Source organism: Scleropages formosus, chromosome 20 (assembly GCF_900964775.1).
Source record: "Scleropages formosus chromosome 20, fSclFor1.1, whole genome shotgun sequence".
NCBI lineage: Eukaryota > Metazoa > Chordata > Actinopteri > Osteoglossiformes > Osteoglossidae > Scleropages > Scleropages formosus.
Genome location: NC_041825.1, coordinates 885,814 through 910,796, shown reverse-complemented (window position 1 = coordinate 910,796; position 24,983 = coordinate 885,814). Strand labels below are relative to the sequence as shown.

Here is a 24,983-nt window from a genome sequence, read left to right as displayed (position 1 = left end):
TTCGAGAAGTCCTCACTGTCATTCTTGTTTAAATTCTGCTCTTAATGGATCGTGTCACCGACACGTGACTCTCGAAGTTCACTCACTCTGTGCAGTGGAACCGTTTTTAACACTGGAGCCACTCATGCTCAGGGAGGGTATAGGAACGACTTGTCGTGACATTCTTCACCTGTGGATCACGAACAGGGTGAAAGCAAAGAAACCCTGGCCGCCCTGAGCTGCTTTCAAACCGAGACGTGAACGAGCAGCTCGGGAGCTCTAAGGAACCCGAGTTACCTGCTGCACCACTGTGTCGCCATCAGTAAGTGGGAAAATGGCCTGCTGGTTGTAACGGCCGACAACTTTTCATTCTGCTCAGTCAAGTAGTACTAGTCTTTTGACCTGAAATGTTTTTGCTTTTACTCCAGTAAATTTTTGGACGAGCACTTTTACTGAAGTTTTTTTTTTTTTTTTTTTTAAATCGAAAGTACTCTTACTTAAGTATTGTTTGCATTGCTTTACTCGCTGCTGGAAATAAATGGTTTCCAGTTCAAAATTAGTGAACCGTCACAGCTCGCTAAACATTAGGTTATATCTCTTTATGAAAGCTCTGGTCCAGCTTCTCTCCAAACATCACACTGCATGTGAATTACAGGCAAAAAAAAAAGACTACACTTCCCATAATCCATCACAGTCCAGCGCTGAATTGTTACGTATTGGACTGTACTGTTTTAAGTAGGGACAGGGCAGGGCTCTATAAAAACTGCTTCATTCCTGTATAGCGTAATGCAATGACGTTAGCATTCAATAACAGAATTTGATGTTTGCTTACATTTGTATAATGTGTATATAATTTTTGGTATGAATAAAATCTGTTTCATGTCGACAGTTTGTTGAGGAAGGCGCAGATGGAACCTCCTGCCCCGATAATGGTACACTCCACGGGCTCCCTGTTTCGTTCTCTTTTCTCAAACAGCAGCAGCAGCAGCCATGAGGTAAGGAGTCGTCAGTCGGTCACGTTAAATTGGTGAAACTCGCTCAAAAGCGCACTTTGCGGGGTTCGTGTGACACATTTAGCAAACCGCGTTGCGTTTTTCAGCACTTATTACGTGAAAAGGGGCTAATGTGTGTAAAACATGGCCCTTGACCCAGCCGTGTCGTGTCTCGACATGTCCCGCTCCCTTCGTCGTCGTCGTCGTCGTGTTCCTGCGTGCGCATGCGCTCTACCAATCCTCTCACTCGACTAGTGGTTAAATCCTCTACGTTTACACTGTTAGTGACTCTGTATACCTCTACGGGCCTGTTTGTGGTTTTGGGAGGTGCGTTTTGTCGCCTGTCATGTAATGTGGAACCTTTTTATGTGTTCATTTCTGTTTTTTGTGCTGTTTTACTCTCACCCAGGACACATTGACTTCACTTACTTCATTTAGCACTTTTCTCCAGAGTAACTTCCAATGAACTCTATTGTAGTGTAATCAGCCCTCACACCTTCACCGTGGTGACTTACACTGCTAGATACACTACTTACACTGATACACTGGGTCACTCATCCATACATCAGTGGAACACACACGCTCTCTCTGTCAGTCACACATTATCATAATGGGGGAACCCGGACAGCATGTCTTTGGAGTGTGGGAGGAAACCAGAGCACCTGGACGAAACCCACACAGACACAGGAAGAACATGCAAACTCCACGCAGACCAACTGGGGATCGAACCCACGTCTTTTCAAACCACCCAGGCTCTGTGAGACAGCAGCGATACTCGCTGTGCCGCCTAACTTGAACCTTTACTACGGTTACAGTGAAGCGTGGCACAGATATGCTGCTCACAACGTCTGTAGTTGTATGTCTGTCGTAGTTCACCCAGCCTTGACACCCTTCCGGTCCTGCTTGTTAGGGGCAGAACCCTTACAAAAGCGAACAGTGTCCTGTGTCCATGTATTTCTTATCAGGGTAATTTTGCGGAAATAGTTGTAGATACAGCTTTAACTCTGACTTCCATACACGCCCTCTGGCAGCGGGTTCATGTACTTCTGCATGCTGTTGCCATGTTCAGCAATGTACTCATCCTTTCCCTGACCTTCCAGCATGCTCAGGCTCCAGAAACGCCTGGCGTCCAGCGTCTTGCGCTGCGGAAAGAAGAAGGTCTGGCTTGACCCCAACGAGACCAATGAAATCGCTAACGCCAACTCCCGTAAGTCCTTGAGACCATAAAGCACCTTCTCTGGGTTTACGCTCAGCAGTGACTCTGACAGTACTTACAGCCCATAAAAAAAAGTATTGGTCTCTCTGGATTCCTGGCACTTTTACTGTTCTTGGCTAATAAAGTGATTGTGATTAATGTGTGCTCTGCAACTCTTGACATCTTTTCCAGCTGCTAAAGCCAAATTTTTCAGTAATGACTCTGACAGGGTATCTAAAATATCAGCTTCCCCCCCTGCGTTGGGGAAATTACACTGGAGTTTAGGTGAGAAAGCCCAGCGTAATGTACCAAACTTTCCCGGCCCAAAAGGCGTTATTCAGATTTCTGCCTCAAGCACACCTGGAATCTTGGAACTTAGACATCAACAGAGTTGCACTATCTTGAGTGAACAACTGAAGGATTTGAGGGAAACTTTCAAGCTCTTTGGTGATGTTACCTGGATTAGTACCAGTATGGGCTTTCTTCAGGAAAAAAGTCCCACCTATTGCCCACCTTACCTTCAGGTTGAGATACTTCTATATACCTATGGTGCACAGATGAGGAAACTGTGCAGGAATGAAAAATTACTTGTGTTGCAGGTATCTGACCTTTTTTTACCATTAATTTTAATAACAAGAACCATGAATTTCATATTGCTTGCTGTGAGTGTAGACATCTATTGTTCATATGTTTGTGTTTAGATATAGATATTTACATTTTAAATGTTATGGTGCGTATGTTTATTTTGCACTTGAATATTAACTTTAAACATGGTTGAATTCCTGTGATGCTCAGGGTTCCTTCCTCAGCAGTATGTGGCTTAACTTGATTTAAACATATTGTCAAATTCTGAGTGCATTAATTTTAATTTCTAAGTTGGTGTTCTTTGAACCCACAGGCCAGCAGATCCGAAAACTGGTGAAGGATGGTCTGATCATCAGGAAACCGGTGACGGTGCACTCCCGCGCCCGCTGCCGCAAGAACACGCTGGCAAGACGCAAGGGCCGTCACATGGGCATCGGTGAGTTGGAGGCACGTAATACATCTGTGGAGGGATCCGTAAATTGATGTCAAACATCTTGATTTGGCTCGACGTATTTAGAAAAGTAACACAAGTTTACTAAAAGAGAAAATTCCAACCAGTGATGCCTTCGTGCCAACTTAAATGAGTGTCCTCTGCAGGTAAGAGGAAGGGTACAGCCAATGCTCGCATGCCAGAGAAGGTGTCCTGGATGCGGCGTATGCGCATCCTGCGTCGTCTGCTGCGCCGCTACAGGGAGTCCAAGAAGATTGACAGGCATATGTGAGTGCGGTGCTACAGCAAACACGTTTTTATGTGGAAAAGTCTGTGTAACAGGTGTGCTAACCATCTCTACACTGTGAATGCAGTGTAGGGGATAAGATCCTCTCCAAGCTGTTTGATGGGATTCCCTCTCTGCTGGCATGTCCTTCAGGTACCACAGCCTCTACCTGAAAGTGAAGGGTAATGTCTTCAAGAACAAGCGCATTCTGATGGAGCACATCCACAAGCTAAAAGCAGACAAGGCCCGCAAGAAGCTCCTTGCGTAAGTCTACACTCGTGCAGCTTCTGACAACAGCAGTGACCAGTTGACAAACTTAACAGCTTGGGTAATGTGTTGAAAATCGAGGACTAAATTCCCAGGGGTGACTTTTCTCCAACTTCTTCTGATTTTTGGAATTTATGGTGGGTAGGTACTCTTTAAGGATGCAATCTTGAAGTTTACAGAAACAGAAGGAATCATGTTGTATGCATGAAAACATGTAATCTTAGTAACCAAACAGAATGCAGTGGTAAGTTTGTATTTATAAAGTCAAAAATCGTGGAAAAAAGTAAAGTTAGAAAATGGAAGACTTTTTTTATTTTTTTATTTTTTTAACGGATTCCACTGATGGAGGGTTAGTATGCTGAGAGCATAAAAAGCTAAATACCTGCTATTTATGGAGTACCTCACCTGTGTCCTCGCATCCCTCCAGTGACCAGGCTGAAGCACGCCGCTCCAAGACAAAGGAGGCTCGCAAGCGCCGAGAGGAGCGTCTCCAGGCCAAGAAGGAGGAGATCATTAAAACCCTTTCTAAAGAGGATGAGACAAAGAAGTGATCATGCCTTATATATGTTCTTTTCAGTGCTAATAAAATGTACAGAAAGACAGGGTCAGTTGCCTGCTGTTTTTTTTTTTTCTTTCCTCCTTTAACTCATTCCACATCAGTTTGCCTTCCTGAGTCTTGTGGTTAGTAAATCCTAGTTAGAATTCCATGCTGGTTCTTTAACTGCCCTGCCTGCTTCCTGGATGATCTTGAAATTTTATCGCGTTCCCTCCCAGTAGATGGCAGTCCACTGATCCTCCAACATGATTGTAGTTTGCATCTTCAGGGCATTCATGCAACCAACCTTCTGCACTTCCAGTGCTCGGACCTCTCTATGTCCCAGTGTTCTGCCACACGCAAGGCCAACAACCATGTCTGCTTTCTTTTCTGGAATTGTGGCATTTGTGTCCTTGCCATCACTCCCTCTTGTCTCAGATCCTTTCTTCATTTCCTTTGTCTTCCATGAACACTGTTGTCTCACTTTCCTGCTCTTGCACCTCTCGCATTCCACCAGACTAAAATCTCTGAGGCTGCTTCTCTGTCATCTGCTGTCTTAACATCCCACCCACAGCAAAATGCGCAGTTGCCCAAAGATGATGCCACCGATGTCCTCCTTTCAATCCTGTTCTGTCAACTGTCCTCTGCTGCACCAGTTCGTCCTTCCTTCAACCCATAGTTATCAGACACACTCGATGCCAACAGAACCAGTCTTTGTGCTGCTGAAGGGAAATGGCAGAAATCTGAATTTCTCACAGACTTAGCTGTTTATATGGAGCTTCTTGCCTCCTTCCAGCACTACAGTGTGCAGCCAAAAATCCAGGCAAATTTCACCACTTTGATTATTCATCCTCTTCCTTCCACCACCCTCACTCCTGATCATTTTGCCTTGCACCACTACTAGGAATTTGTTACTCCTCATCTTAGTCAACTTCTAGATACCAACTATTCATGACAAGAGTAAAGAGGATCTGCTCTTGTGGACCTCAGCCTTATTCAACTTTTGGTAGATTTAATGTCGTCCGAATGAATGTTTTACCTCGCCTGCTATACCTATTCCAAAATATACCCTGCTAGCTGTCGGCTAACTTTTTACATTACATTAAATTAAATCAGACACCTTGGTTTCTTGACTTGTCTGGAACGGTAAAAGACCCAAAATGAAACTCCGAGCTTCGTCAAGTGAAAGCGAAGGCCGGCGCCTCGGTACCGAATATGAGATTTTAAACACGACTGACGGTTCCAGGCCGGAGCGGATTCTCTCCGGGTGGCCGTGGAGTCGGCCTCGCGCTACCCGAGAGCGTTAAGGTCTCCGTCTTTATCCGAAACGTTCGTTGTATTCGACACGTGTAGTTTGGAGATGTGCGATTTGATTTGCGTGACGGCTCTAAGGAATTGCGGAATGGCTGGACAGCCTTCTGGAAGTTACTAGAAAGCGCTACGTGGCCACAGCTGCAGTCCCTCAGTGTACAGTCTCTACCTGTGCGGTGGTGTGACCCTGCGCTGTTCGTGAATTAAGAAAAAGAAGAAAAACGCGGTTAACGTTACCACGCGGCAGGTCTCGTTCGTCCTTAGACGTCACGAGCGAACGTCAAATAGTAAGGTTGATGGTACGGCCAAGTCGCACGTTGAGGACTGCGTGGACGCTTTGTCTCGGAACAGGTCTTACTGACTGCCAAACGGTGCTGTTGCTCTTGGCGCTGCACGCTGTCATCGTTCTGATGAAAGTAGTAAGGCAAATTGTCTTACTTTGCTTTACTCTCCATTTCTTCGACAGATGACGAGGTCATTTGTACAAAGTCTATTTTAAGGTGGTAAGAGGGAGACAAACACTTGTGAACTTTACAACGGTGCCTCTTGCTCCACTGTCCCTCATCACTCGCTCGTTGTTGGACGTCCCACGCAACTTCATTTCCGTAAACCTGCTTTTAGAGGAGGAACATTTTGGCACTGGACCGATGTCCCTCAAACTAACAAGTCCCGCTGCTGCTGCTCTTTAATTTCTTAACCTTTTTGACTCAAGTCAAAGTGTTGATTTTAGAAATTCCTACACTGTCCTCAGTTCCTGAGAGTTGTCCACAGGTGGTAAATTGGGCACACTACCAGGTCTCAATGCGCTGCACCAGCACCGCACACAGGTTTGATCCGAAGGAAACGGCTGGAAATTTTTGACAAGTTTTTCATCACGCGTTCGCACATTTTCGTTGCGCTGAGGGGCCACAGCGCCACCCGCAGGAGCGTCCGTGGAAATGCAGCGTGCGACGTGACACACGGTGTCCGCAGCGCTGATATCACACGGATCTGGAAGCTTTGATCCAGGGGCGCAGTTAATCAATGAGTCAATCAAGTAACGGACTCTTTAGGGAATGAATGAAGAGCACAACTTAGCAGCCACTACGGACAGCTGCTAGCTGAGCGGTTAGAACTAATGCCTTTTGGCCTAAGGTGGCAGGTTCGCATCCCATCTCCAGCCTGGTGTGGTACCCTTCAGCAAGGTACTCGCCCCTGATTGCCGAAGTAAAAATTACCCCGCTGTGTGAATGGATCGGAAAGAGCAGGAAGATGAACACTGTGAGGCCCTTTGAGAAACGCCTCGCAAAATGAATGAATTATGAAGTACGGAGTGAGTGAGTGAATGAAGGCTCCCAATTTCCCTGGAACGATTCTTGTTTCGAGGTGGGAAATCCTTAATATTTGTGTGTGAAGAAATGAGGACTTCACAGTAGGCTGTCATCGTAACCCAAACTTTGCGGATTACGGTTTTTGAGAGATTCTGGATTATTCGCTGTTATCCATGATTCTTGCTGCTACTTTTAATTCGTCAAAGTGCAAAATGCATGATGATGATGAAAGCAAAGTTATGGAATATTTTCAGCAGACTTTTTATTACCCTTGCTTGTGTACCACTGTGCGTCAGTATCTATTTCGGTGTAGCGACAGCGACGGTAAAACTAAGTTCCGAGAAGGAAACCGAGTCCACGTGCGGCCGCGGAGCTGCGCGGACCGACGCGCGCAAGACGTCCGAAGCCTGGACAGCGGCAGTCCGCGCAGTCGCAGTCACTGTCCTCGTCCCGAGTGTGTGTGTGTGTGTGTGTGTGTGTGTGTGTGTGTGTGTCTTCGAGTCCGAGATTGAAGGCGGGCGTTAGAAAGAAGCAGGGCGACGGCCGGGGGCAGGAATGCACGCATCATGGGAGGCGACAGGACGATGTAGAAGCGCTGGGGATGCTGCGGGTCCACTCGGCCGGGACCAGGAGCTGGAGAGGAGAGGAGAGGAGAGGAGAGGTGGGCGGACACGAGCGATGCTGATACGTCGGCGAAAGATGAGCGCTGCTCTTGTTTTTCTCAGCCTGCTGTGGGGGGACACACACACTGATCGATAACTGTTGGGGGGGGGACACACACTGATCGATAACTGTTGGGGGGGGGGGGACACACTGATCGATAACTGTTGGGTTAGGGGACGTGACCCTGAGTGGGCCTGACGTGCCGAGGGCGGATCCCCACACACACACACCACGGGCAGTTCGGGCTTCCCGCAAAGACACATGGGAAGGAGGGCGGTAGCGGAGCCGCTCCGGTTCGGCTCCCCGCGCGCGCTCTGATCCCCCTTACGGAGCGGCTGCACGGTGGAAAACACTTTTTTAAATTACCTTACCTTACCTTGCCTTTGCCTCGGAAGTGTGTGTAAACTGGAGCCGTTTCGGAACAAGTTGGGCTCGGAACCCGTCCTTTGCGCTGGGGGAGAGACTTTCGATTCGGACGGTTGGGGAAACGATCACGTTTTACTATAAATTTACCCCTCGTGGAAGAGTGTTCAGGTCTGAGAGCGACTTGGTGGCGAATCGCTGACTGCTTCTTCCAGCCTTTTCCATGAGCTCCTCACGCGGACGTAGGGCGCCCCGCATGTGCCGCACGCGCAACACCTGATACAAAAAGTAGCGCGCGCACCTGGCTGAGAACTGTAACTTTAACTGTAACATGATCAAGGCTTGTGCATGTGTGTCTTTGGACTCCCATAGGAAACTGGAAACTGTCCTCTTATAACTGGGTGGGGATTGGGTCTAGCAGGTATGTTGCTTAACTGTTTGCTCACTCTAAAGAGGCGCGTGTGTGTGTGTGTGTGTGTGTGTGTGAGTGAGAGGAAGGTGTGGTAAGCAGGGGCAGAGGATGCTGTGTGTGCGTGTGTGTGTAAGTGTGCTCCATTGGGGGGTGTGTTGCTGTGATAACCACCATATCATTTCCAACTCGTAGTCTTTTGCAAATACTCTTTGAATAATCAAGCTCGATGTGGCACATCTCACTGCACCGATACAGATCGGTTTTGTCTTTACGTTTATGTCTCTGTTTCTTTGTAGTGATGATGCAAAGAAAAAGCAACAGAGGAGAGCGCAGGGAATTCTGGGTGGGGTCACTGGAAGGAAAAACTGCTGGCATTTGCGGGAAAGTGGTGAAGTTTAGTAGTTCAAAGTAGGAAGTGTGTTTGAGACCGAAAGGGCAAAGTAGAAAGCAGAAGGTAAAACTTCTTTTAAAAAAGAAGATACTCCGCTTGGGGTTCGACACGGTATCTCCGTAGCGCTCGCCGTGTGTCCCTGCTCGCTCCCATCAGTTTACATTTATTTGTTTAGCTGATGCTTTTCTCCATGATCTTAGGTCCAGTTTGGAGAAGGGTTTAGTGCTTGGTCTACACTGGTAAACTCACTCTATTAGCAGTGTAAGTCACTTTGGTGAATAAGGGGTGTGAGCTGATAACACTGCATAGAGTTCATTGCAAGGCACTTTGGAGAAAAGTGTCTGATTGATAAGTAAATGTACTTGAATCCAAGTTGCCACAGTGGTGCTGTCATTAGAGACACTGCTCTGAGTCCTGCTCCTTGGGCAAAATACTTAGCCTGAATTGTTTGACGAATGTCTCTTTCTCTCAACATATCGAATCCACAACCCGGTCCTGCATAACATCCAGACCTCAGAACTGCTGAATCCTGCTCAACATTTAAGAAGAGTCTCAAAAGACAGCTCGTTCTGACTCGCTTGTTCCCTGATCTTTTAAGTGCTTGATAAATATGTATATGTGGGGTATGTGTTAAAAATGGGGAAAAAAAAACCTCTTGTGATCGACTTGTATGATGCACACTGGTTCACATGGTGAAATGGGACAAATTGACTAGTCAAATCGCATTTATTCATCTAACCCTCTTTCTGTGGATGTGATGCACTTCTTGTATTGTTCTGAGATGTACGTCGCTTTGGAGGAAAGCCTCTGCGAAATGAAATAATGAAAATGTTACAATATTGCATCTAAATGCCTAATTCGTACAATAGACACTTTGCAATCGTTTGTTGCAAGGTAGCGGTTTCCGCTCTGCCCCCTGGGCTCAAAGGCTGTGAATTCAAATTCGACCTCCAGCTGTAGTACTCTTCAACAAGGTACTTACCCCAAATTACCAGGGTATATCAAAGGATAAATGATTGTGTCAGTAACACTGTAAGTTGCTTTTGGGAAAATGAATAAATTTTTTTTCCTGCCTTTTCTGAAGAGACAATATTTACATGTATTCATTTATCAGACACTTGTCTCAAAGTGACGAACATCTCGTAGAAAATACAATGTGTTCATTACATGAGCAGGAAGAGACAATTAGATACAGACTGCCATTGTTCTCGTCCGGAAGTAGGAGACGGACTCAATCGCGGAGCACACAGGAGTTTGCGAGGTAGGACAGGAACCGTGGTCGGGGACAGGCGTGGGTCTTCGTACTGCAAACGTCGTTTATTAGGCAATCCAGAATCGTTGTCGGTAAATACAGGCGATAGGTCAAGACACGAAAACACGGATCAAAACACAGGAAGGTAGGGGTCACGGGAGAGGGAGTTGGGCGGTGGACTGGGGACGAGGATGAAAGCGAGGAGCAGGTTGACTCAAGCAAGTGCGCTGGCTGGGTCGGCGAATCAAGGTTCCACATCCTTCTCGGTTTGTTTTTGCCTTTTATCTTGCCGGGTCCAGGTGTATCTGATTATTGCGATGGCATGGGTGTGGCACAGACATGTGATTAAGTGCATTTACATTTCCATTTATTCATTTAGCAGACACTTTTGTCCAAAGCGACGTACATCTCAGCAAAAGTACAATTTATGCATTACATTGAGAAAAGGAGACATTGCTGCAGACATGAAAGTCTCAAGCAAACCTAGTTTGTTACCTTCCACTTGCTGCACCGAGGTTCATCATTCGAGTAGGTGCGTAAGACACAGGATGGACAAATCCTGCAATTTTTTTTTCTTTTTTTTTTTTTAAATATAAGATTCACAAATGAGCAAGTACAATACCAGAGTAATGGCTAAATAAAGGTTGTATTTGGGGGTGCTTCTGGAGTTACGATGTGTGAACAGTTACACCATAGATAATCTGAGGAGATCTTGGGCAAAGTGGTTTTTGGGTAAAAGGTGGGTTTTCAGACCCTTCTTGAAAACAGAGTTTCCGCAGTTCTGAGTGACAGGGGAAGGTCATTCCACCACAACGGACCCAGAAGCGAGAACCTCCGAGCAATATGTATTAAAAATGATACATTATGTACGTGGGGTACGGTGGCGCAGCAGGCTATGGGGTGGGTCTGGGGTTTGAGCCCGCTTGGGGTACCTTGTGATGGACTGGCATCCCGTCCTGAGTGTGTCCCCTCCCCCCTTGGCCCTGTGCCCTGTGTTGCCAGGCGATGCCTTGGCTCACCGCTACCCCTGCCTGGGACAAGCAGTTGTTGACGATGGATACATGGCCATTACATCTGAATGCTAACCAATCATTACCGCTGATTTCCCCCCCCCCCCGAGATTACAAAGTCCCCCCCATCCACCTCATAAGGGTGCAGAGCCAACCTCACCTGGCAACACCACACTGCACAGGTGAGAATGTGATACATGCAGCGGTGATCACAGATTGCTTCTGGAAACGAGCGATGACACGTAACAGTCTTATTAAAGTCACAGCTGCAAGCGTTTGAAAAAAGCGTTTGAAAAAAGCTGAGGGACATTTCAAGCTCTCGGGAAATTCTTCCTCCTTGGAGATACGAACTGCAGAACCTTTGCGTTTGTTACAGAGGGTCACAGAGCAGCGTAAGGCTACGATCACAGGTTGGTTTGCTCAGTCGCACCACAGTCGCTCATCCTACCGTAGTACTTAGGAGTATTTCGCAACAGGGACACCACAGCAATGACCTATTGTTAGCAACCTAGATCAAGGGAATTACTGTGTTCTTATTTTATTTCATCTTCATTCTCCAGGTTCTTACTTGCAGGCACACACACAGTGCATGGTGCTGAATGCATGATTTGAAAAAAATGAACCTCTTTCGCAGCACGAGGAAATAACCTTTGTGTGTGCAGCCTATTGATCGGGACCAGTTTTATCTATGATTTAACAGCTGTTAGGTAGCCAGAATGACCGCAGGTAACCAGAATGCATTTCACTGTAATGATGCATGTTGCTATTCGGGTCTTTGCTTGTGCAGGGTGGGTGGCATCCGCTGTGCCCGACACCCGTGGCCACAATCGAAACTCGCAAACGTCACAGCTGGACGGGGAACTTGAGCCGAGGTGCAGCTCTCATAGAGGAAACATTAATTTCCGTTTAATTTAGGACTGAGTAAGTATAAAACTTCAGAGGGAGCAGCCACATCTCAGACATCCCTCTATGGGGGGCCCTCCTCGTACCTTCATTTCGGCAGTCGCGGCCCCCGGCCCGAGCCGGACGTGACGTGGTGTGTCTGCTCTGGGGAACGAACACAGTGGTGTTGCGCAGAACGTTGATTAGATTGAAATTTGTTCCATCACTTCGTGAGGTTGTTGTTGTTATAAACGATGGTAAAAGATAGTTTATTTAATGATATTCGCAGTTTTAGGAGGGAACAGGTGGATGCGCCCCGGAAATTGGGGCGTGGCCCACGTTACAGTCCTGCGGCAAAATGCTCATTTGTGTTGCTGTAAAGCAGAGGCGTCCGGCGTGTGTCCGAGGACAGCGGCGCAGTTGCGTTCACTTCCGTTTGCTTCATTTTATTAGAGCGCTCTTCTCACACGCTGACGCAGAGCTTTAAACGACGGATCAGGAGACACGGCAACAAGAAAGTGCAAGTTTAGCGACGCATTAAATTACTGCAAGAACCGTACTAGCTAGTGAAGTTCTAAAGTAAGCCAACTGGCCACAGAGAAAGGAGGTTCCGTACTACACCTTCCGTACGTACTTACTATAAATTCTGTTGAAACACGTGATAATGTGACTATGACTAGACACAAGCTGAACACACCCCACACCTAAATGAGATACAATAAAATAAATAACGAGTTTTTCAGTGTAGACATTTGAGGTTCTGTACAGTAGTATGTGCCTTAGCATCCCACCTCACAGAATCCTGATACAACACAGAAAGGCGCAACATTTCGCCACAAGTCCTGTTTCGTGTCGCTCTTTTCCTCCCCTCGTCTCTTAACGTGCACCGATGACGCGTGACTGTCACGTGGTTCGCTTTGCTCTCTCCTCCCTTTCTCAGAAGGGCCGCCGTCTCCGACCGTGGCTCATTTCTGAGCTCAAAGTCACGAAGAGGGGAGGACGTGGGGGGGTCGGAGTGACACGCACACCTTGTGCGTTGCCTTTTCTATTCACTGAACTTATAACTGTGCTTCTACAAGTTTATTTGTACTTTTGTCCTTGTTTTTGGTAGTTGGAGGAGCAGGGCGGTCTCCGCTGGGTTGACCGGTGGAGACGATTCTAGGGCTCCACGCCAACGGAGGGCCGCGCCTCCGGTGTCCCTTAAGTTCCGGGAGGTTCCGCGAGCCGCCCAGAAACCAGCACGAGCAAATGATTGAATTATATAGCTGTAGTTTCATTCACAGGGACCCCCCCGGGTTACCCTCACCCGGTCCCCAAGTTGGGATGTCTTCAAACGTACTTTATTTCTAAGGGGGGCGGTGCTCAGTCTTCTTTTATGGGGCCCGCAATTCCTACGCCAGTGGCCTCGTTGTCTAAATGTAGCTCATTTTTAAGGGCTGTGTCATATTTCCGTGGTGAGGACGACAGCGAGGGAACTCATGATGGAAACGGGAGGATGTCGTGAAGCTCCCCGATCAACGATGGTGTCCGTGTCGTAGTTTTGTTCCATTTCGCCACCACACCTGCGTTCGGCGTTTCCACTCACTCCGCACTTGTCACAGTAACCCTTCCTTTGGCATTAAGTAACTTTGTTAGTATTTTCAGGTCATTTTGTGTTTTTCGTACCGAGAAGCATCGGTTATAAGTGTATCGTGATACATTTAACTGAAGCTTTTCTCCAAAGCAAAGTTAAGAAAGTTACAACAGGGTAATTTCACTGGAGTGATTTTAGGATAAGTACCTCCCTCAAGGGTACTACATCTGCAGGTGGACCTCAAACCTACAACCTTTGGGTCTAGAGGCAACAGAGCTACCTGCTACACTACCAGCTGCCCCGTTGTGTCTTTGTAAAGATTTAAAGTTTGGAAATCAATAATTTTACCATTGAAATGAGAGGATTTTCTTTATTTTTATGAAGATGAGATTTACAGAAGCTTCTCAAGAATACCTTAATGTTAGCAAACAACTTTGATGGGAAAACAGTGATAATATCATGAACTCTATAGGAAGAGTTGGATTTTTACTGTTATTTATGGTAAGCAAAAGGAATTCCCTTTTGTGCAGCAGAACGTTACTTAATTCATAACTGCGAATAATGTCTTTTTTTCCACTCTGCTTGTATTCATTCCGCTGCTCTGTTGTGCCGAGGCCAAGCGGAATCCAACACGATTGTGCCTTCAGCCCGGTACCTAGATCACAATGGACAGCTGACTGTACATCAGCTGTGTGCAAACAGTACAGCGCAGTGTGTGTAGACAAACGTGTGCTTTTGGCGCTCTCAGCCAGTTTCCCCCATCCAGCCGAGTGCAGCGCGGGGTTAAAAATGAGGCGATGTATTGCAGAGCGCGCGGACACGCACGCACGTGCGCACGCTAAAGGCAATTTAGAGTGACAGGTTTGCCTGAAACGTTTGTGATTCTGCCTGTTGGGCTGTGAGTGTGATGTCCGGACAGCGGGAGCGCAGACGCCGCGAGGCCTTGTTTCCTGCAGGAGCATCCATTTCCCAGTGTGACTTGGGAGACATGTTCTGTGGTGGGTAACGGAGGCATCCTGCTCAACAGCAGCTGCGGTGAGGCGATCGACTCTGCGCAGCCGGTCCCGAGGTACGGCGCCGTTCCCTTTACCAGACGACAGAGGCGAGCGCAGCAGCCTTTCGATGTCGAAAACGCCGCAGAACAACGGCATCGCTTTCTCGCCTCCCAGGTGCGACCTTCCTCCTGTCGGCGAAGACTATAGGAAAGATGTGGGCAACAAAACAAATATGGTGACGGCCGATCCCAGCATTCTCTTGAACAAGTGAGCGACGCGCATGTGCCGAAGGTGCTTTGGCGCCACGAGCTTTTCGTCGCCTTCGTGCGGTGTCATTCGCAGCATTCGCGGCGGATTCCCGGCCAGACGGGCTGCTGTCCTCGAGCGCTCCGGCCCGCCCTTCACTTGCGCTCTTCTCTTTTTGGTCCCTCCGCTCACAACGAGGTTTCATGGGCTGAAGGATCGCCGACGTCCATTTGTGCTCTACGTGGGACAGCGCGAGGGTTCCTTGCTGCTCCTGCCTGCCTTCTCCTACACGCGGAACTTGCCCGTCTCCTTGCGTGCCGTCTGCGTGCCGTCTACGCGCCGGAGGAGTTTGGGAGCCGTGTCCGGCCGGCCTTCCTCAATCCGGTGTACTTGCGGAGCCCGGCAGAGTTCCGGAAGCACCGCGGCCTGCGGGTCGCACGGCTCAGCACTGGATTTATCCTGGTCAGCTTGGCCCTGGAGCACTGCGCTCAAGTGAACCTCTATGACTTCTGGGCCTACAAGTGGCACCCATACAGCAGCAGCAGGTCCCTCGCCAACCATTACTACGACGACCAGCCATTTATGCCGAACGTGCACGACGGTACCTGCGGAGTTCGGGAACCTTCCGCAGCTGCACAGCCAAGGAGCGCTCAGGTTACACCTAGGCAAGCGTGGAATGGGCTGCGGGCTGAGCGGACGTCAGCCGCTCTGAGCCCTAAAGGCGTTTTTGAAGCCATGCGCCGTCTCCCCACTGGTGCATTTCTCAACTTCCGTGTGCCCAAGCGTCCGTGTCTGAGCCCTTCCCGAGCCGCTTGGCAGCTGTTGTGAGGAGCTTCGGGTCTTGCAACTGGCCCACATTGCCCTGGTTGCGTGTTGTGGCTGGTGGGACCCTCTCTCCTGTGCGCTGGACGTCTTCAGGGCTGCGGGTGAAAGCGCACGAATAGCACTGCCAACAAAATGGGCTGCGACACCGATGGCTCCTGGAAGCGGCAGAGTGAGAAGACATGAGTGGCTCCAAGCTTCTTGATAGGGAGGTATTGTTATGGCTGGGCAAATGGCTATGAGTGAATCAGTTGGAAAGGTTTTTAAAAAATATTCTCTTGTCTCAAGTGTCCTTTGTCATTAGTGTTAGATATTTGAAGGTTATCAAAAGGCTATAAATTTAGTGGATGTTGAAGGGAATTAAATATGGAATGCTATTACTGTGCATTACTTTCTTCTTACGGTGGACTAAGTTTAAAATTATTTTACTGTTTTTAATAAATATTGGAAATTTTCTGAAACCGTTTGCCATGTTTCTTGGTTTTCATTATCATTTCTTAGCTGCCTCTCGTACAGCTTAATGCAACTGATAATTGCTCTCAACGCCCTAATGGAAAACTGCGAAGAACCACAGAAACGATCTGTCATTACGGAAAAGCTTCATTTCTGATCTTTTTCGTTTCTCCACTGAATATTAGATGAGTAAAGAACAGCAGATGCATCTTGTCAAGCGCACGCACAATTTTTTCTATACCATACTATACTACAGTACACTGCGTTTATGCTATACTCTGTTCTATGCTGCACTACACTATGTTGTATGTATGCAGGCAGTCCTCGAGTTACGAACGTCCGACTTGCGTACGACCCGTACTTACGAACCACCTCCTTACTGAGACCGGAAGTTGGAGGGAGGATGGCGTGGACGGTCCAGATGGGTCTTGTAGAAATCAGCGATATGAATGGGGTCCAGAATATCACGCGCAGCCACCCCACGTTGCTCCTCCGAGCCATAATCCTCCCAGTCCACCTGGTACTGCAGGCCCCTTCGCCGCCGTCGGGAGTCCAGGAGCGCCGGGGCCCTGTCGACCTGAATCGGCTCAACCGGTGGGGTCGGCGCTGGGACAACAGAAGTCCCACAGGGCTTGAGCAGGGAAACGTGGAAGGTGGGATGAACACGTAGCGCGGGGGCGATCGAAGCTTGTAGGAGACAGGTATGACCTGGCGGAGGACCTTGATGGTGCCGATGAAGCGGGCACTGAGCTTCTTGGATGGGATGCTCTACCTCAGGTTGGACCAGGGCAGGTATCGGGTCCACCGGTGCTGTCGATGGGCGCAGTAGCTGTGGATCAAACGACTGAGGTCCTGCTGCAGCTGCTCCACCTGCCCGTTGGACCGGTGCTGGTAACCGAAGGTGAGACTCAACGACACCTGCAGCATATTCCAGAACGCCTTCTAAACCCGCGAGGTGAATTGGGGGCCCTGGTCCGACACGATATCCTCAGGTAGGCCGTACAGGCGGAATGCCTGCCGGAATAGTGCCTCCGTCGCCTCCAAGGCCGTGGGTAACCGTGGCGGGGGGTTCAGGGTCAAGCCTTGGAAAATCGCTCACTCAAGGTTAGTACTGTTACGAGTGCCGAGCGTTTCGTTTTTTCTTCCCTTTTGGCAAAAGTTCAGCCCCACTAATACACACATTTTCGTTGCACGTTTTTCATTTTTGTGCTCAGGCCTTTTACACATTGTATTCTCTGTACACACAATGATGGTGGTAATTTATTTTCGTAGTTTGCTGTGAGTTCATAACTAGCATTTCTTCTCAAAGTGTGGTCTGCAAGGCTTTTCCGTTCAGCTGCCAAATGGTGTATCACTTACTATGAAAACAAGATGGTAATTAGATCCTACACTACCAGCTGTCTTTGTAGTGAGCTGAAAATCTCACACTGGATAACTTCATTACTACTTTTTTTATTGACAGCAATTGTATAAATAGTGGGTGTGCAGTTTCCTAATATTAGGGTAATCTGTCACGTGCAGATTCTGAACCCTTGACCTGAAAGGACCAAGTTGTGTGGCAAAACAAACCAAGCCGAACGTAAGCTTGTAGACCAGAGTATGTGTTTAAATGCCTCCGGAGAGCCCAGCGTCCATCCCCTTTGGAGCTCCGCGTTGAAAAGAGCAAAAACACGATTTAATTCCAGCCCCTTTTCAAAAGCAGAGACACTAGAACGGCTGAGCCATCAGTCATTGTGTTACCATTCAAAGCGGACGATGGTGAAGTGCTCTTAGTGAGGAATAAGTCGCCATGTGGGCCGTAGCCATGCCTTTCTTTTTTAGCCAACAGCTTTCTTACCCTTTGTTAACTGTACGTATACAAGTGCGCGTCGCATCGACCGATCTTCGGTATCCGTAGGTCTGTTAGCGGACGCTGTCACCAACAAGAATAATATAGCTTGTCTAATTATCTTATTGACCTTTATGCTTCTTCATAAAGCGTAACTTTTGTGGACACTTTTTATGAACTGCTTTCTGTTTCTGCTCACAGCGTAGCCTTTAGCTTGTAGCCCCGCTTCTTCTTCTTCTTCCTCCTTCGCTTCTGCTCCCGCTGCGTCCGTAAATCATGTCGCTTTCGATGAGTCACCTGTTTGTTTACACGACAGGCCATTGGCCCTGTACCAGCTGGAAGCAGGTACTTTGTTCAAGGCTACTGTAGCGCTCAGAGGACTCAAACCAGCGACCTTCGTCTTATAAGGTTACAGTCACAACCACTGCAACTACGGGCTAAAAATGTTCCACAGGAAACTTCACCCCATCTTAAAATAGGTTTTCGGGGTTCGATTTCGTGCGAATGGCACTGGAAGGAAAGAAATGTATATTTAAGGAGATTCCAGTGAGTGAATTCGTACATTAGAACAATACAACTGAAGTTTTGACAGTTTGGACAGTGTGTCGACAGACGCAACAACTGACAGCGATGCCTCAAGACCTTGTTACTTGCACTACTTTCCAACAAGCCATGACTCCATACACACAACCTCACGCTTACACTTATCTGGGGGTGTAACCGTGATGCTTTGTGCCGTGAACTCGTCTTCGAAAGTAACGCGTGTCTGTTACAGACGTCACGTGGGGCTTGAAAGGCGGGATCAGCTGAAGAAATAGAGAAGAACGGGTGACAACTCTGAACCGCTGAACGCGGTCTCGTTTCTTTCTGTACATTGTAATTTCTCACCTTCTTCTGCAGGACATCTTGCCAGTTGATGGATATGAAGAACCTGAGTCTCATCACTTCTGTAGCATCATCAGGGCTGCTTCCAAGCCTATCAGACAAGGTGTAACAGTCAGTATGAATAAGGTCACACTTGGTTACAATCCTAACCTTAAAAAGACATGCGCTTCACTGTATGCAGGGGCAGAGACCCCCCCCACCCCAAGCAGGACTCGAACCCCAGACCCGCCACACAGCAGGCACCAGCCAAACCCACTGCACCACCCCAAGTATTTTATTTATGCTAAAAGCTACAGTACATCAGTTTCTTTTCTGGGAGAAAAGGCTCCACTCCCTGTCTATGCCCACCTCTGCTTTGGGTCCTTCTTGAGAAGGCCAAGCAGCAGCGCTTGGGCTTCAGCGGACAGGTAGCGTGGGAAGCGGATGTCCTCCACTAGGATCTGCTCAAATAGGCGCTTACGATCTCGGCCACACATCATCTCATACATAGCCACACCTCGCCCCCACCAGTCCGCAGCCCGTCCGTAATCACTGTGCTCCAGCAACTGGGGGGGACAGCAGGTGTAACATGGAAAATCACACTAATGACCATTACATTGCTTACCTGCTACATGGCTCATTTACAGCATCTGTGTATAAGTGATGACAGGTATCACATGGAGTGCGTTCAAAACAAAAAACTGGTACCTCTGGGGGCCACGTATTCTGGAGTTCCACAGAAGGTTTTCATGGTGGCCTCGCCTGTGATGCCCTCTTTACAAAGGCCAAAGTCTGCGATTTTTATGCGGCCATCCTTGTCAAGCATGAGATTCTCCAACTGAAGCACAGGAGAGATAGAATTCAGGGGACTGTGGTTAAAAAAGGACTCAGAACAAGAGGGAAGGCAAAGCTAAAGCCTTGTTTACCCAGATACACAAAACTCACCTTGAGGTCCCTGTAGACGACGTTCCGTGAGTGTAGGCACTCAAGTGCGGACAGGATCTCTGCACCATAAAAACGTGCTCGGTCCTCTGTGAACACCCGCTCTCGTGACGGGTGGAAGAACACACACACACATTTTCAGAACCGCTTGTCCCATACAGGGTCGCGGGGAACCGGAGCCTAACCCGGCAACACAGGGCGCAAGGCCGGAGGGAGAGGAGACACACCCAGGACGGGACGCCAGTCCGTCGCAAGGCACCCCAAGGGGGACTCGAACCCCAGACCCACCGGAGAGCAGGACTGTGGTCCAACCCACTGCGCCACCGCACCCCCTATCAGGTGGAAGAACAGCTGAGGAGAAATTCACTTTTGTTATCTTTTAAATGTGCAGTTTCGGTCTGTGCGCATGTCTGTCAGAGAAACTGAACTAGAGAGACTCACCTCTCCTCCGCTGGCGTACTCCATCACCAAACACAGTCGGTCACGGGTTTGAAAAGCAAACTTGAGCGTCTAAGTGGGAGACAAAACGTGCCGTGATGTCAGTTGCTTCCATTAGTACAAAGACACACGCGGTCTGAAACCGCTTGTCCCAAGAGGGGTTGCGGCAAACCGGAGCCTAACCCGGCAACACTTGCCGTAAGGCTGGAGAGGGAGGGGACACACCCAGGACGGGACGTCAGTCCATCCCAAGGCACCCCTCGCAGGACTCGGACCACACAGCCGCCAGAGAGCAGGACCCGGCCAAACCCGCTGCGCCACCACACTTGCCCGGGAAGGCTATGGTTCAAAAACTGTGTTTAAAAAGGGAACCCAATAAAACACATTATTCTCTACACCTGCTGCAGAAAAGAAGCCTCTTAGCTACAAAGTGCTTTCAGTTTAACAAAGATAAAACAACAATATGTTTGCAGTGGAGCCATGGAAGATATAATGCAGCAATATATGTCCCAGCGCAGAATCAAAAAAACTTGGTAAATTCATGATGTTCCAGACTTTCTTCTCCCACCTTCTCCAACACTTCCTCAGTCCAGTCCAAGAAAAGAAGATATCTGTGTCCTCTAAGTGACTGGGTGTGAGGTTTACCAGGTCCATGTGGAATGTGTGCGCCGACAAGGTTTGTGTCCTGAGTTTTGGGTGGACAAGGCCAGGAAGGCGGTCACAGGGGTAGATGTTCATTGCCATTCCCCAGCCTCCCGAGTGATGGTGATACAAGTGGTATCAAAGCAAGTGGCACAGTGATTAGAGCCACTCACCTTGGACTCAAGAGACCCAGCTTTGAATTCCACCTCCTGCTGTAGTATTTTTTTTTTTTAATTTTTATAGCACACTCTTCTCACAGTACCCGTACATTTACATGGTGCTTTTCTCCAAAGCAACTTACAATGGTAGTCTCCCTACAATTACTTACCCATTTGTGCAGCTGGGTTGTTTTACTGGAGCAATTTAGGGTAAGTTCCTTGTTCAAGGGTAATACAGCCAGAGCTGGGGATCAAACCTGCAACCTTTAGGGCCAAAGGTAGGGGCACGAACCATTACGTTACCAGCTACTGGAAGTTACACAGGAGGAAAGCATCAGCTAAATGAATTAATGTAAATATTACATTTATCTCAGACTGATGTTCTAAACACTTCTGATGTGGGTCCCCTGTGAGTCCCCTGTGCTGCACCAGGGTCCAAGTCTGGGCATTTGGTGATGCTACTGCTGATGAGATGAGTCTGCTGTCGGTGCTCAGGTTCACTTCTACCAACAGGGAGAGAGTGTTCAGGGCACAGAGGCTGGACCTTGATGAGATCCTTCGGGAGATGGAGGTCTGGTTGCCCCGTTCACTGTGAACTGCTCCTATGATGTGCTTTTCTGAGATGAGCAGCAGGGAATACGGTGAAGTTTGAGGCCCCTCACCTTGCTGTCACTGCAGTGTGAGGTTTCATTTGAAGTTTAAACTGTCCAGCTTGAGGGGGACATGGCAACTGTGGAGGGGTGAGGAGAGGAGGCGATGTTCAACGCTCAGGTAGAGGTCTTGCCGTGTTGGTGCAGCAGAACTGTGGGACTGATGGCTTTCACTGAGGATGAATGAGTCCTACTGAAATTCTGGATGTTGTAAGGAATTGAAATGAGGAATTATGAAAACGAGGATAACAGAAAAATAAATAAATAGTATTGGGGTGGGATCACCCATTCTCTGGTATACAAGGTTGTTGCAAAACTGTGTAAAGCTTCTGTGAAGTTCAGCCAAATCCAAGGCTCCACACTCATCGAAGACATTGAAGTGTTCTGTAAAGGGACTCGAGTCAGAGTAAAAATCATTGACAGAACCTCACAAAGTGAGCTTTTTTCCAGCATGAGAAAGGACATGTCTCTGAAGCAGAAGGAGAAAAGGGTGGTTGCTGTACACCTCTGTACTCATGGTGTCTCTGCACATGACAAGGAGGGTCTTGAAGCTGGATGCTGGTGAGTTTGTACTGGACACCATAGTGCTTCCAGGCATGTTGTGTGTTGGAGGAAGGACAGTGGTGGTGGATGTCACTTGTGAGTAGGCAGTGATGGTCTCTGGATCCCATGGGTCTGGCGGCACCAGCGGGAGGGAGGGAGCCCAGGACAACTGGGCAAGAACTCCGGAGAGATCTGCAGACCCGTTGATTCTGTGAGTCGCAAAGGGAGTCTCTCGGGAAGCGGCGCTGTGGACGAGAGTCACGCCAACATTTCGATACGTGTCGCACGTCCTCTTCGCGCTGGGCTGGTCCAGGGTCCACCCGAGCACGGTGATTTTAATGAGACAACCCACAGGAGGAAAGTTTTCGGCTCCACCAGTGACTCCGCAATATGACTGTAAAAGAGCCCAGCAGTGAGCTGCTGTACGCCACTGTCAGCCTCAGGAAGCACTAGATGTCAGCCTTTCACCGTTTGCCCGAACTCCCAGACAAAGAGAATTTTAGGGCCATTTCACAGCAGCGAAGCTCATGATGAAACAATAATCTTTCCCAGCCAACACCTTCCAGGAATACCTCTGGAATGGTCCCTTATGGGCGGCACAGGGCCTGAGCTGTTCGGGCCTGGGTTCGAGCCCGGCTCGGCGTGCATGGAGTTCGGAGTTTGCATGTTCTCCCCGCGCTGGTTCACGAGTCAAAAGGAAACGGGCAGAGATCCACGGTTCCAGCTACTCGTCTGTCCCCAGGTGGGTGCAGAGAATGGCGAGGGACGGCGCATGAGAGCCTTCAGCTTGTTCTTCAGGGTACCAGGGTACAGCTGCCAGGCGGTGAAGCACAACTGGAGGAATCTCTTGAAGCTCTTCTCAGGCCTCCTGCTTTCATTGCTCATAAGTGAAGAGGGTGATGGGCTGTAGTGTTCTAAAGGTGCCAATAGTGACAGTGTACTGTAAAACTAAAAAAAGTGCATGTTTGAATGTCTTAGTGGCTTTACTGTCTATGCCTTAAACTCAAGGCTAATCATCCAACTTTGTCAGTCTCAGGCACGACTCTAGAAGCATGACTGGAAACACAAAAGGACAGTGTTCGGAAAACCAATTGCTCCAGTCTCAAGCTGTGGTTGAAATGGTTCGGCGTCACCCTGTTGCTATCAATCAAATATTGGTTCACCACTCTAGGTAACAGGCAACGGGCCTTTCGCTCTTCTAGGCTCTTCCACGGAGCACCGTGTCTGTACAGTGCACCTTAGCTCTTCTCACACCTTTAGCGTGGAGGTGGGCACCTCACATGCCATCTTCCATGTTCCTACTGTTACATGTACATTGTTGCTCATGGTGGTGCTGTGAAGCAGAGCACAATGACATGCTGGTGGGTCCTGACACCGTCAACCTTTAAATGCAGTATCAAAGCAGTTTGAAACGAGTATTGATTTCGAAGGTCAACCTTCAAAAGTATTGATCTGTATGTGTAAGAATCACATCCTGCTGTGTTGTGGGACGAAGCAGCTGTGATCATCAGCAGTGAGAAGTGAACAGAACATGTTCCTGCCAGATCATGATCATTGTTGCCCTCCCTTCATGCTGAGTGTCATGAATATGTTTTTCACTGTAACTTATTCCACTTGTCAGCTCTTAGGCCTCCTTCTACTGGGGTCTGTTTAAGCTCTCAGAAGTCAGAGTGCACTAGCAGATCTGGGAATGGACAGCATGGTAGGTGAAGGACAGATGTAACCTTCAGGACAAATTCTTTGGGCTGGGCTGGGCTGGGCTGGGCTGGGCGGCTGCTATGATTGCTCCTTCAAAGCGTTGAGTTGAAATAAATATACAGTCGGTTTAGTTGTCTTCTCAGCATGTGCTTCCAAAGATGAGCTCTGAATTGGGTAGGTTGGCTAGTGCACTTCACAGCAGGAGTGTGACTTTTCATCTTGTGTTGTGAGTAGTCTGGCCTGGCCTGGCCTTCCATTCCCCTCTTCCTTCGGTAGCTGATGGCAAAGAAATTTTTATCCTAATCTAGCACCTGTTGAAGCATATGGTCTGCACCTGTGTCTTCATCTGCACCTGTACAAGTTTGAATCTTTACCACGGTCCTTCCTCTGCCAGGTGAGCTGAGCCTACACGAAGATGAACGATGAAGGTAGGTGAGCATTTGAATCCATCTTCAGGCGTAGCCTAAACGTGATGCTAAGATGCATTCAACTATTGTGGAATTGGAAAGAAGGCTTTGTAATATGAACATCTTTCTGCATAATGGCTAATCTAGGTGATGCCATCAAGATTTCTTTACAATCCAAAATTTGGGGTGGTGCTTCTTATAGGGTCTTGATCAGATTTCGATGTTTGAAGTAGCCATTTACTCTCTACTGCAAAGGGTATTCATGTTTGTCCAGTTTGTGGCAGAAGGGGCCCTTCAAGTTGACCAGTTGGATCGTGCTTAAGCTACAATGTCTTTATTGCTTACAGGGATTTCATGCAGCTACAATTTGGTTCCACACTGTTGGAAGCGGAGACTTGAACTTGAACTATTGAAGCAGAAAATTCGAGGCCCAGTTGCACTGGCCTCTAAACTTTGGTTCTGTACAGCAGGAGCACTTTGTTGCACAGCCCACTGGTATCTACACTGTGCTGATTGATAGACCACATGAGCTTTTAATGCAATGTGTTAATTTGAACCAGTCATGGAGCATTACCAGCATTATGGAAATCTTGTCGGTCATGTCTCGGTAGGCGACTGGTTCTTTTCGCCTCTTTATTAGGTGTAACTTGAACAGTTTATGAAATGGCCTGTTCCAGAAATGAAATCTTTTGTTTTAACAAAACTAGTTCAACTTAAACTCAGTAGGTTTTCCTCTCCTGGGACTTGATGGACACTTTGCAGAACCAGGTTTAGATTTTTCCTCAGCTTGTCAACAAATGCTATTTGATAGCTGCATAAATGAGAACCCATTTGAAAGGATTTGGCAGCCTGTTGCAGAGT

The 24,983-nt window shown here is 48.1% G+C and overlaps 1 protein-coding gene and 2 pseudogenes across 1 annotated transcript; 2 read left to right on the top strand and 1 right to left on the bottom strand.

The window, feature by feature from the left end:
- Window positions 1–906: 906 nt before the first annotated feature.
- Window positions 907–4,337, top strand: LOC108919493 (60S ribosomal protein L19-like). Its single transcript, XM_018727485.1, has 6 exons — window positions 907–974; window positions 2,072–2,178; window positions 3,065–3,187; window positions 3,349–3,469; window positions 3,621–3,731; window positions 4,162–4,337. The coding sequence occupies exons 1-6, from the start codon at window positions 970–972 to the stop codon at window positions 4,283–4,285; spliced, it is 591 nt and encodes a 196-aa protein (XP_018583001.1). The 5' UTR covers window positions 907–969; the 3' UTR covers window positions 4,286–4,337.
- A 9,021-nt stretch (window positions 4,338–13,358) lies between these two features.
- Window positions 13,359–15,676, top strand: LOC108919091 (alpha-2,8-sialyltransferase 8E-like; annotated as a pseudogene).
- A 1,044-nt stretch (window positions 15,677–16,720) lies between these two features.
- Window positions 16,721–20,762, bottom strand: LOC108919099 (RAC-beta serine/threonine-protein kinase-like; annotated as a pseudogene).
- Window positions 20,763–24,983: the final 4,221 nt, after the last annotated feature.